Source organism: Pleurodeles waltl, chromosome 1_2, assembly GCF_031143425.1.
Source record: "Pleurodeles waltl isolate 20211129_DDA chromosome 1_2, aPleWal1.hap1.20221129, whole genome shotgun sequence".
NCBI lineage: Eukaryota > Metazoa > Chordata > Amphibia > Caudata > Salamandridae > Pleurodeles > Pleurodeles waltl.
In genome coordinates this window covers 213,657,595-213,670,170 of record NC_090437.1, presented here as the reverse complement: position 1 = coordinate 213,670,170, position 12,576 = coordinate 213,657,595, and the positions used below count along the sequence as shown (strand labels likewise).

General features: G+C 38.1%; 1 protein-coding gene across 3 annotated transcripts in view; it reads left to right on the top strand.

Annotated features, from left to right (window-relative positions):
• LOC138299526 (phospholipid-transporting ATPase ABCA1-like) overlaps positions 1-12,576 on the top strand; it is a 2,649,159-nt gene that overhangs the window by 1,837,639 nt on the left and 798,944 nt on the right. For all 3 annotated transcript variants that reach the window (XM_069237840.1, XM_069237822.1, XM_069237830.1), the window contains one exon: positions 10,175-10,304. In XM_069237840.1, coding sequence (XP_069093941.1) covers positions 10,175-10,304 — 130 coding nt within the window. The remainder of the gene's footprint in view (positions 1-10,174; positions 10,305-12,576) is intronic.

Genomic DNA, 12,576 nt, shown 5'->3' with positions numbered 1-12,576 from the left:
AGAGCTCTTCCTGGAGTGGGATCTGGATTCAGTGTCTGTTCTGAAGAACCCTTATCTGAGGCCAGGTCAGAAACGTAATCCCATTACAGTTCTAGTTCACAGTTATGAAACACGTTACCCCACTCACAGGTAGCCACACAACTCACACTTCTCTCTCAGCTCTAAAGAAGGGTATTATCCTCTTCTTTAGAGATTATAATGCTTAGAGTTTAATGCCTGCTATTTTCTCAGCAGTCCCCATTTCAAGTGATTTGGTAGCAACAGAAGGAATTCCATCTACTATGGCAGGACATCAACCAGGTCACACATCTAAATGCACCCCAAACACACATGTATCACAAACTGATAAAAGTGATGCTACCATGGTTTATTATGTCTTATCTTTTATTATTTCATTTCTGTTGGCTAGTGTTGTCATTCATATGATTCCACGGTATGAAAACATGTTATGTACTCTGTTTTTCACTGTTACCACTCTTGGTGCCTCTCCATACGTCTCAATGAGAACTAACGCTATTGCACTGGTGGGTGACCAGTATATTTCAGTGATGTCATGTTCCTTGGTGGAGAAGCATCTAGAGCCATGTGGTGCCATCTGGTGATGATAGCAGAGAGAGTTTTATATATCTCCGTGAGACCTAGAATGGACAGTCATATTGTGAGAGATCTAAGGAAAGATTATACATCAACCAGAATCGTATTACTAAAGATAACTTGTCTTTATCTACATTACATAACAATGACAATCTTTTTTTAATTTAATGTTAATACTTTAAAATGTATACACCACACAATACAAGATGTGAGTTTAACTTGAAGCAAAACCTGAAATTAATGTGGCTTGTCCATTTTTTAGATAAGCATTTTTATTGCAAGTTCATAAAGTAAACAATATAAAATGGCGATGCATAGTAAAAGGATTGCGAACATGGTAAGTGTACATAATTAGGAGGTTAATTATTTGTTTTATATAAAAAGAGAAACAGGAAAAAAATCCAAAGAGAAATTGAGAGAAAGATGGAGAAGAGAAGGGAAACTAGAAATGTGGTAGGAAAATAATTTAAGAGAGTGAAGAGCGCAAGGAGAGAAAAACAGTGAAAGGTAACCACTATAACTTAGATATACCTTTCTGATGTAAAGGCGAAGTTACAGTGTGTATTCTGTGTTGAACACGTACAAAATTCCACCATGTAAGTACCGATAATTTAGATTAGTCTTTCCAACAAGAAAGTATTACTTGAAAAGGAATTGCAATGCTAAGATTTAACAGTAGACGTATAGGTGATATATGGTCAATATTAGGTGATGAAAAAACAAGAAAACATTTTGCATTGCAAACAGAATCATACTGAAATATTTTTAAACATTTAGATCAAACTAGAGTCCAAAAGATTTGAACATGGCAACAGTGGCATAGCAAATGAACTAAAGAGCCAGTTTATTTGAAACAGGACCAGTTTAGTGGGAAAACAGAGGGGTCACATTTAGCAACATATTTCAGTGTAATAACATTTCTATGATAAATAAAAAAGAGTGATTGGGTGATACAGGTGACTTTAGAGCTTGTACATAGTTTAAGTCATATTTAATCCCAACATTGAGGAGGAAATTACATAGACAAATCATCTTCCCATAACAGTTCCGAAGAACTTTTATCTCTAGTGGAGTTGGAGGACAGTAAGTTGTTATAAATGAAGGCAGTTCTGGTAATATTGTAATGCAAAACATTATCGAGAGATATAGCAGGTACTGGTAACAATGAATCAATATTCCTGGGATGCTTGGGAAAAAGCATTTTATAGAGGAGTAAATTGAGCTATATTCCTCTAAATATGAGTCAGGTAATTGATATTGCATTTACATGTAATCAAAGGGTGCAATAGAATTATCTTTCATAAATCGGTGTACATAAGTTATTCCATTTTCTTCCCAGTGTTCCAAATAGAAATATCTATTATGTAACTTGAAAAATTTACTTTACAAAATGGAGGAATGCTTGAAACAGTGCAGTAAATTAGTTTGATCAAAAATATTCTGTGTAATAAATAGTGCAAGTATTTCAAATGAGATTTTTGAAGATAAAAGTACAATTTGACATGTGAAAAAGGAAAAATCATTCAGTAAAGATCATTCAAAGTTCATCCATACTGGTACAGGTTGATCTTAAAAAATCATAGCTCATTATACAATACTCAGTGATTAAAAAAGAGGAATGATATAAATTAAAGTCTGGAAATCTGACACCCCCTTTAAAGATTTGGCGTATGACTGAAGAAAGAGAGAGAGCAGCATGTGAAGTTTTCTTATTCCATAGAAATTTCATACAACTGGAGTCAAGTTTTTTAAAATATTGAATAGGAATTTTAAAATGTAATAGGAGGATATTTTATAAATTTATGTCACAATCATCATTTTAATGGTGTCTAGTCAACCGCACCATGATAAAGATAATGGAGATCAAGTCAAGAGTAGCGTATGTATCCTGGAGTTCAACATACCAAAGGTATTGAAGAGTGATTTTCATATGGTGGAACAGAACCAAACTCTAAGATATATAGGGGCATATTTAAGCGCCCTTAGCTCCTCCTTGCCCCCACATTAGCGTCATTTGTTTACGCTAATGTGGCCCAACGAGGCAAAAATCGCTGTACCAGATTTACAAAATGGCATAATGCATACATAGCGCCACATCTTAACTCCTTGCACCACATTATGCCTGTCCCAGGCATAATGTATACAGTGGGGGTGTTCCCCCATCAGGGGGGCGGAGAAATGTCAGAAAGAAATCTAAGAGATTTCTTTGTGTCATTTTTACAGGCATTTTTAATGCTCAAAGCAGGCGTTAAAAGGGGGCATTCCTTTGTTTTCAATGGGCCCCTATGTACTGTTCAGGGTTAGATCTTGAACAGTATATACATTTCTGATGCTATTGCCCCCTACCCTGTGCCATGGTACGCAGTATTTTAAATATGGCACACACATGGTGGTGGTGGGGGGGCACGAGGGGCCACAAGAAAAGTGGTACTACATGAAATGTAGGGACAATTTTCTTAAATCTGGTGCATAATCTTGAAGGGGCACCATGTAAAGTTAGTGTTGGCAAACATCTGTTGATAGCAAAAAGAGTTCAAGGGTAAAATCTCAGTTTTATTAAAATTCAATCTATAGTCTGAGACACTGGTGAATAAGGAAACCTCTTTTAAAAATGAATCCAGAGAAGCTTGTGGATTCGACATTTAGAGTAGAATATAATCTGCATATGCAGATAACTTAATTTAACTTCTAGAAAGGCATGTTTGAAGCCAGATAGAAGTGTATTGCAACAAAATAATTCTAGGAAAGGATACAAACATAGGACAAATAACAAAGGAGAGAGGGGTAACCTTGTCTGTACATCTATGTAACTCAAAGTAGGGAGACACACTATCAATAACAAAATATCTAACCCTGAGGATGGAGTAAAGTAATTTTTTGAAATAAAATGATTTTGGACCAAAATCAAATGGATGAACAGTGGTAAACATAAACTGCCAATTTATGTGGTGAAATTTGTATTTCAGCATCCAATGAAAGGGCTGCAAGTGGGTAATTAATTTTACTAGATAGGCTGATAATATTGGAATGTATTCTAGCATTATCAGCAGCAAGAATTCCCTTAATAAAACCAGATTTGCCAGGTATAACAAGAGGAACTACAGATTCTAAGCAGGAAGCTAAAATCTTGGCAAAAATCTTACAATCCTAATTAATAATCGAAAAGAGCTTATAACATTTGTAAAAAAATTGGATGTTTGGCTTGGGGATTATGGTTATCAAAGCTTCTAAAAAAAGGTGCCACTCACTTTGGAGTCGGAAATAAATGAAGTAAAAAGTTCTAATAATTTGGGAGCGAAGAAGGGAGACAAGGACAAAAGAAGTTCAATAGAAAACCAATCTAGGCCAGATGCCTTTGCCCCTTTCAGGGATTTAAGTGCATCAAAACACATTTAATTTACTTGTAATCCCTAGTAAAGTGCACCACATGTGCCCAGGGCCTAGAAATTGAATACTACTAGTGGGCCTGCAGCATTGGTTGTGCCACCCACAGAAGTAGCCCCTAAACTTTGCCTCAGGCCCGCCATTGTAAGACCTGTGTGTGCAGGTTCACTGCCACTTCGACTTGGCATTTAAAAGTACTTGCCAAGCATTAAACACCCCTTTTTCTACATATGAGTCATTTCTAAGGTAGGCCCTAGGGAACCCATAGGGCAGGGTGCTATGTAGGTAAAAGGCAGGACATGCACATGTGTATTTTATATGTCCTGGTAGGGTAAAACTCCTAAATTCTCTTTCCACTACTGTGAGGACTGCTCCTTTCGTAGGATAGCATTAGGGCTACCCCCATATACTGTTTGAGTGGTAGATTATGATCATAAAGGGGTAACCAGATCATATTTAGTATGGCCAGAATGGTAATACAAGATCCTGCTTATTGGTGAGGTTGGATTTTATATTTCTATTTTAGAAATGACACTTTTAGAAAGTGAGCATTTCTCTGCACTTAAAATCCATCTGTGTCTTACAGCCTGTCTTCAATCCACATCTCCGCTAGGCTGGTTGACAGCTCCCTTGTGCATTCCACCCAGACAACCACAAACACAGGACACTCAGGCAAATCTGCATTCATTGGTGTACGGAATGGGTCTTCCTGGGCTGAAAGGGTGGAGGGCCCGACACTTACATTTCAAAGACCAGTGGCCTGCCCTCACACAATGGACTGACAAACCCACTACTGGGACCCTGGCAGACAAACCTCTACTGAAAGGGGACATTGTGCACTTCAAAACCACTCTTTGAAGTCTCCCCCACTTCAAAGGCATTTTGGGGTATATAAATTGGGTCCCTCTCCCCACCCAATTAGACACTTCTGGGCATGAATCTGCAACCTTTCAAGAGGAATTGCACTGTCAAGTGCCAAAGGACTCACCTGGACTGCTTTGCTGAGAAGGACTGCTGCTTTGCTGTTGCCCTAGTAAGGCTACTGCCCTCTGACGTTGCTGAGAAGTGCTCTCCTGGGGTTTGGATTGACTTGCCTCCTGTTTTCTAAAGTTTCAGGGCTAAAAAAACGTCATCTCTTCAAGGAACTCCTTGTGCGTCGAAAACCGATGCACAGCTTGTTGGAAACTACGCACAGCTTGTCTTGCGATGAGAAAATCACTGCGCAGCCAAACCAGAACGACGCAGCCCGACTTCCCGAGTGAAGATTCGAAGCAGCACCTGCCTTGCAACCGGAGATTCGACGCACAGTCCCACCGGATCGACGCACAGCCAAACCAGAACAACGCAGCCAACTTCCTGAGTGAAGAATCGACTGATCGCCTGCTGTGCGACAGAAAATTTTACGCATCACCACACCGGATTGACTTCGTCCCACATCCCCAGGATTTCCCTGCGTCATCCCAGGGTGTCAAAACGATCCCCACATCGCAATGAGGAGCCAAGACTACACGCTGGAAATCGACACCAAGCCCTTTGCAGCGTGGAAAGAAACGACGCATCGTCTGTGCCACACCAGAAATTCTGATGCACACCCTATTTTTCCATGCATCTCTTCCTCTGCGGTCTCTGTTTTTGTTATTTTTTACGCAAACCAGGTACTTTGTGCAAACAAGAGACAGCTGTTTATTTCTAAGATTCAGGACTCTTTTTAATCTTGCAAAAGTGATTTCTTTAACATTTTGACCTGGATTTAATCAGATAAATATCTTATAGTTTTCTAAACCTGAGTGGTGTATTTGTGTGGTGTGTTCACTGTGTTACTGTATGATTTATTGCACAAAGACTTTACACATTGCCTTCTAAGTTACGCTTAACTGCTTAGTGCCAAGCTACCAGAGGGTGGGCATTGGATAAGTTGGATTGTGTGTGAGCTACCCCAACTCGGATTGTGGTCCCTATTTGGACAAAGGTGTATACCTCTGCCAAGCCATAATGGGATTGGGGTTGGCAATATCAGCACATTTTACTTTAATGGAGTGCCAAATGCCAGGGTCAGATTTAACAGTACCATAAACATTAAACAAAGTAATATGTTTGTTGTGGATATTGGCATTGAACATCTATTATTAATCAATATCACATTCAGTGTGTAGTCTCAAAGCATTCTGACAAAGAATAGCAACACTATCATCATGATCGATTACAGGAGCAAAAAAAACATCTGGTCAGCCCATTGCCTTTTCAATTTAACAGATTCAGAAGCATTACAATGTGTTTCTTGTAAAAAGGCAATTTGAGAATCAAGTTTAGGTAAATGAGAAAGTACTTTTTGTCATTTTACTGATGGGCCAAGTCCAAAATATTCCACGAAAAAACATTAAACATATCGTATAAATAAATGAGGAGAGGAGTACAGAAACAAGAGTGACAAGCTGGATAAAGAGGAGAGGAGACAAAATTACAACAATTATTATACAAAACAAGGGATAGAAACAATGAAACAGAGAAATCTAATATCATACAAGCCCTCTCAGAAATCAGAGAAGAGTAGAAGGATACCTGTGAGGAAAGGACTTATATAGGACAGCAGATTGAGGAGCAGATCAAGGATAAACATCCAGATCTGAATAGATAATTACTGAAAGTGATATGTGATGTGTCAGCATTATGACAGATCAACAGCAGAGCAGGGAAGAAAAACCAAATAGAATAGGGATAAGAAACGGAAAAAGTCATATAAACACAAAAACATTTTAAGACTTCTGAGCAACAGTATCCATTTTGTGTGATGTAATATTTTGGAGGAAAACTTTCAATTTAGCAGTGCTTTCATAAGTTATTTTGCATAAGCAAGGAAAGAATGCCATTACAAATATTACGATCACAATTTGGGTCTGAAGGCGAGGAATTCCTTATGTCTGGCATTGATTGCATTGGCAATATCTTGAGATATGAATATATAATGACAAGACAATACGATTTGGTTTTTGTCTTTAGCCACCTTTAAAAGACAAATAAAGGTCTGTAAATTCTAGAAAAAGCATAATTATGCCTTGAGGTTTGGAAGAATGATGATGAATTGACCTAAATGAAGAGCCTGTTGCAAGTTAAGAGGAGAAGTAGTAAGAGGTCTATGTATGGCCGGGAGGGATTTCTTTGAGAATTAAAGATAATTAGGGTCCTCAAGAGCCCTGGAAAACCATACAGATGGAGAGTAATGCAACAATTCCTATTTTACAAACCCTCGAACTGAGGTTTGAGTTTTTAGATCTCTTGCTCAAGTAGAGGCCGTTTGTTGGACATATTCTGAAGGGAACTAATACATTGTTCCATTTCAATAATTTTACCCTCCATAAGGATCTATCTATCTTCAATCCTTTGCAACTTCACATTGATAGCATTTATAAAAGGCTAAATAGAGATCACCTCATCTAAAATGGTATCCACAATCGGGTTAATGGATGAGGAAATAGGTGATAGGGGATCATTCTTGGCCTGCTTAGATTTAGCCCCAGAAGAGGTAGCCTTAACCCCAGCAAGTGGGTTGAAAGCCATATTATTATGAAGGTTCTTACAGTGAGGCAGTCACTGCAGAGACTTTGTTCTTCTGATAAACTAAAGAGGTGCCGAAAGAGCAGCAGAGAGAGCAGCAAGTCAAAATATAATCCAGGAAAAATCCGGGCACCACAGAGGATACCTTCAAATTACCAGACTAAAGTTCATCTTTAAGGTATAAATGTCTGCAATGTCTGCTTCCTCAAGAATGCCAAAGATTTTGATCCTGTCTCTAAAAATCTTCTCTGTTTTCCTCAAATAATTATTCCTCAGGATGAGAGGCAAGGCAACAAAAAATATTCATCAACATGGTGAAATACATTTTAGAAGGTCTGTGCCTTGCTTTATTATGTGGGTAGTGTGTGTATGATTGGTTGAAGTTGTAATGTTTCACCTGTTGACATATATAAATATACAACTTAATCAATATTCCTTTAAGTTTCCTATTTTCTCCATGTAGGGTTAGTGTTATTGGTGTGATTGCTTGTTTCCCTTTATTTATAAGACAGTGACTTGCAGTACCAGTGATTGGCAATGTGAAACGGTTACCTTTGTCATAGGAATGGCTGAAGTACATTTAGGGGGTCACTCTGACCCTGGCGGTCTCCCGCCGGTTTTCCGCTGCCCTGAGGAATCCTCCATGGCGGCGCAGCTTGCTGCGCCGCCATGGGGATTCCGACCCCATCACCGCCATCCTGTTCCTGGCGGTTGTGACCGCCAGGAACAGGATGGCGGTGAGGGGTGATGCGGGGCCCCTGGGGGCCCCTGCAGTGCCCATGCCAATGGCATGGGCACTGCAGGGCCCCCCGTAAGAGGGCCCCTAAAAGATTTTCAGTGTCATGCTACTGCACCCGTCGCACCCTTCCCACTCCGCCGGCTCCATTCGGAGCCGGCTTCCTCGTGGGAAGGGGTTTCCCGCTGGGCTGGCGGGCGGCCTTCTGGCGGTCGCCCGCCAGCCCAGCGGGAAACACAGAATAACCGCGGCGGTCTTCTGAACGCATAGCGGTATTCTGTTGGGGAAACCTCCGCCGCCCGCCAAAGTTAGAATCACCCCCTTAATCCTATTTTTGGTGTGCTACTGTAGTAAGTTTAGGATTAACTTTAGTGAATAGAAAGTTCTTATTAATTGGTGAATGTGTTGTAGTACATATTTGATTCTTTCTAAAGCCCTCATTGTATACCCTTAGCTCCACCTATTTATTAGTAGATATTGTCTAATTTCCTATTACTCTCGTATGTCCCTCCCAAAGTTGCACCAAAGCAGAAATCTCCATGTGTATGTCTCTCCTCACTGCCAGTGTCTCAGAACTCCGTACATAAGAGATAGGACAGGCATGATGCTCACAGAGGTGAAAGTATGTGATAAATTGTTCCTTCGTAGTGATTGAGTTACTCAGAGTACAGCTATTGCAGAAAAGAGATTTACAAGCGATTATGCAAATAATTATTGTTAACCTTGCATTCTCACTACCCTCTAAACTGACATTCTCTGTTTAGAAATCACCCTCTTACCAAGGTTTGATACTTGTTTTGATCCCAATATTTATAAAGAATTTGCTTACAGGTTGATATTTTCAACTGAAAGACCTTTCCTCACCATAATCTTGGGAGATTGATCTTCTCACAACTGATAATGATGTAGTCCAGGAAGATGAACATCCCAAAACTTATACTGCTGTATTAAATATCTGCCTCTGAGTCTCTGGTTGTGACTTTTCTGTTTAGTGCAACCTGGTAATCTTTTTCTTTGGTATCTGTCTCAGTTACATAAGGTATTTGTTTTTGAGGCCTTCCCAAAATTCTTATTTCAAAACTGTAGGTCTGGTGTTAAAATATTCATTCAGTCATGAACTGGAGCTGATTTTTATCACTCGTGACTGATGGCAAATTGATAAATATTCTTTTCTCCCCTGGAATCTTGGTTTTATCAAAAGTAATAGCCCTTGGGTTAAAGGTATTAATTTTAGAGGACTCCTAGGTGACAGGATAGGTGGCAGGACAAAACATTTTGCTTTCTTTGATTGTATGAAAAGTTGAATATTAGCTTTTGGATCTGTGCTGAGGGAGTGGTGAAGGTGACTTTGCACAAATTGGACCATATGTGTGCTATTTTGGCAATGCTTGTTGTAGCAATATAGTTTGGGCTGTGCTGACAATTTGCTTAATGTTTCAGTGTGCACTAGAGCAAATTATGTTGAATTTTGTAGGGCATCCTTCCTTCATGAACATAATCTCTCTTTCTGAAAAACCAAGCAAGAGACCATATTCTTCCTCAACAGTGTGCCCTGCAATGTTCTTTGTCTCTCTAATCCCAACTTTAACCTCTTCATTTGGCTTCTTTCCTAGACTTCTTGGTAAATTAATCCTGGAAATTTGGCAGTGCTTAGAAACAGGCCTAACATATTAAAGCCCATGTCAAGTCTGTCAAAAACCGAGTCATATGTAAACTTTACAACCTTCTAAATAAGAGTAAATAGACCAATGGAGAATATAATACTATAAAATACAGCTACTAGGATAGGAAATTGTAATTATTTTGTTTCTAAACTTTATCAAACAATCAAAGTAAAAGTTCAGAGTCCTCTAAATGGTTAAGTAGAGTTTAAAATATCTTAGTTTCTTGTGTTTTCGTCCCCAACAGGTGAAGACCGTTTTGAAAATCCTTTTAAATGGGACCTCGTAGGAAAAAATCTATTTGCAATGTTTGTTGAAGGAATTGTGTTTTTCTTATTTACACTTCTTCTTCAATACAATTTCTTCATCAAGGCACGGTAAGGATCCAAGCAATATTAGACTGTGTTTTGCATATGTTGTTTTATCTATTATGCCAATTTAATCTCAGCCTTATTGACGCAAAATTAACTTTGCTTCAAGATTTATGTTCAATGATGATGTTGGTTCATTTTTTGATGTTGGTTGTAGATGAATATCTTAAACTGAAGAGGCAGAGCATATAAGTAGATATTTAGTAATTACTTATCACTTATTGATACTTACTGCTACACACTGTGTACTTTTTCTATTTCCAGTCCTTAGTGAAAAGAACAGATATGAATCAGATATTCAGTTATCGCATATCAATATTTCCTATTACACTGACTTTCTCACATCAGGCCTTATTCAAAAAGAGTGAGCTTATGCCTGGGTATTAATAACCAGATCTTGTCAGAATATTGTGTACAGAAAAAACGACATTAATATTTTGTTATTAATTATAAAATACCCTCCTATTGTGTGTATATTTTCAATAACGCCCTCCAATCAGGCGATATATTTAGATGATATTTAGGACACAGTATTTATGCTAGATGATAGTCATATCACTTGTAATATACTGGATAATAATGCTACCATTTTTAAATTAACATGACGTTTTTAGCATCTTGCTACACTCTTGTTTACTAAAATGAAACGCTACCACTTTTGTCAAAGATAAAGAAAACAGGTAAAAAGAAAAGGAGGGAATCAAGAACTTTGACAAGAAATTACTTGCCAAGTCTAAAAAAGACTGCCAAAAAGTAACCTTAGGATACAACACTTCATCTCTCCCTAGTCATGGACCTTATTATTATCTAACCCTGATTCACGCACCGAAATTACACCTTCCCATGGGATCCTACAGTAACCAACCAGCCTCATCATAGAACATTCTGTGAAACAGCAACAAAATGAAAACTTTCTGTGCAGACCCTTATATCAGACAACAGAAGAAAAACATCATGACCCACACAGGTTGAAGAAAGATTGATATCAGAAGAGTAAACATGGACAACAATAGGGATCTTGAGTGCATTAGCAAAGGAAGAAACAAATGACATCCTTTATTTGAAGTTTTGAGAATCACACCCATTTGATAATCATAACAAACCTTTTAACCAAGGCATATCAGACTTGAATCAGTAGCTGTCGTGAGACAGAAACTAATGCCCTCAGGCATCATGAGTAGAAGCCAGTTATCATAAACATCAACACTATCATCATCATCCTCTTTATTAAGTAAAAACCATGAAACATACAAAAGAAAAACAAGTTTTTAAAAATCATAATACACAAATTCATCATAATCACAGCTAAAAGTTCATCATGATTAAAAATAAGAAGTTATAAAAATACTAATCAAAGCATAAATGATGCTGAGTTTAAAACAGAATATATTCATAAAACAATTGAAAATAGCCTATTACAGAACACACAAACATAAATGATCCTACGTTTAAAAATACTATTACAAAGCATATTTTTTCTCACTTTCAATGATTCTGTAATACAACTCAAAACTGCACAGCAGATCACTGTGGACTCAAGATGCTGGAGAAAAATTCAGCCCTCCTGATGGTTATCAAAATGACTACCCCTGAGCACTGGACATAAAAAACATAAGCTAGGATCAGAATAGAGAGTACACAAAAGAAAAGGTGCTTGGTCGATTGAAGTGACCTTCCGACATAAGAGCAAATCGGTAGATTTTGGAACTATGTACCTGCCACGGGAAAGGCCACTAAAAAGTGAATTCTATTTCCCTGAAAATGGGTGAGAAATTATCTGACCTCTGAATCTTTAAACCACATTAGATACGGCTCCATGCACATGGTAGTGGATATAGGTACATATGAATGAACTGATACTAAATCAAGCATACTCCTATATGTGGCTTTATCTTTAAACATCAGATATTTCTACCTTATCTGATTATTGGTATAATATAACAAGGGATCTCATCCGGATTATTAAAATCACTATTTAGACCCACATCATACAATAACTCCTTAATATACTTAATCCAGGGGATAGCTTGCACATTAGATTGTGCAAGACAGTCTTTAGCAGTAGTACGAGTAAAAGTATAAGTGGTCAGAGGTCCCAATCTTAATCCACATCAAAAGTGGGGCAAACCATAACTTCTCGTATATAAGGTGATCATTTCAGCCAATGGTTTATGTCCGAGTTTACTAGCAAAACTGAAGATGGCCTATCCAGAGACTTCCATCCTCTGTTTTCTCTGAAGGATTAACCTTTCCCATTGTAAATTGTCATTAAACATAA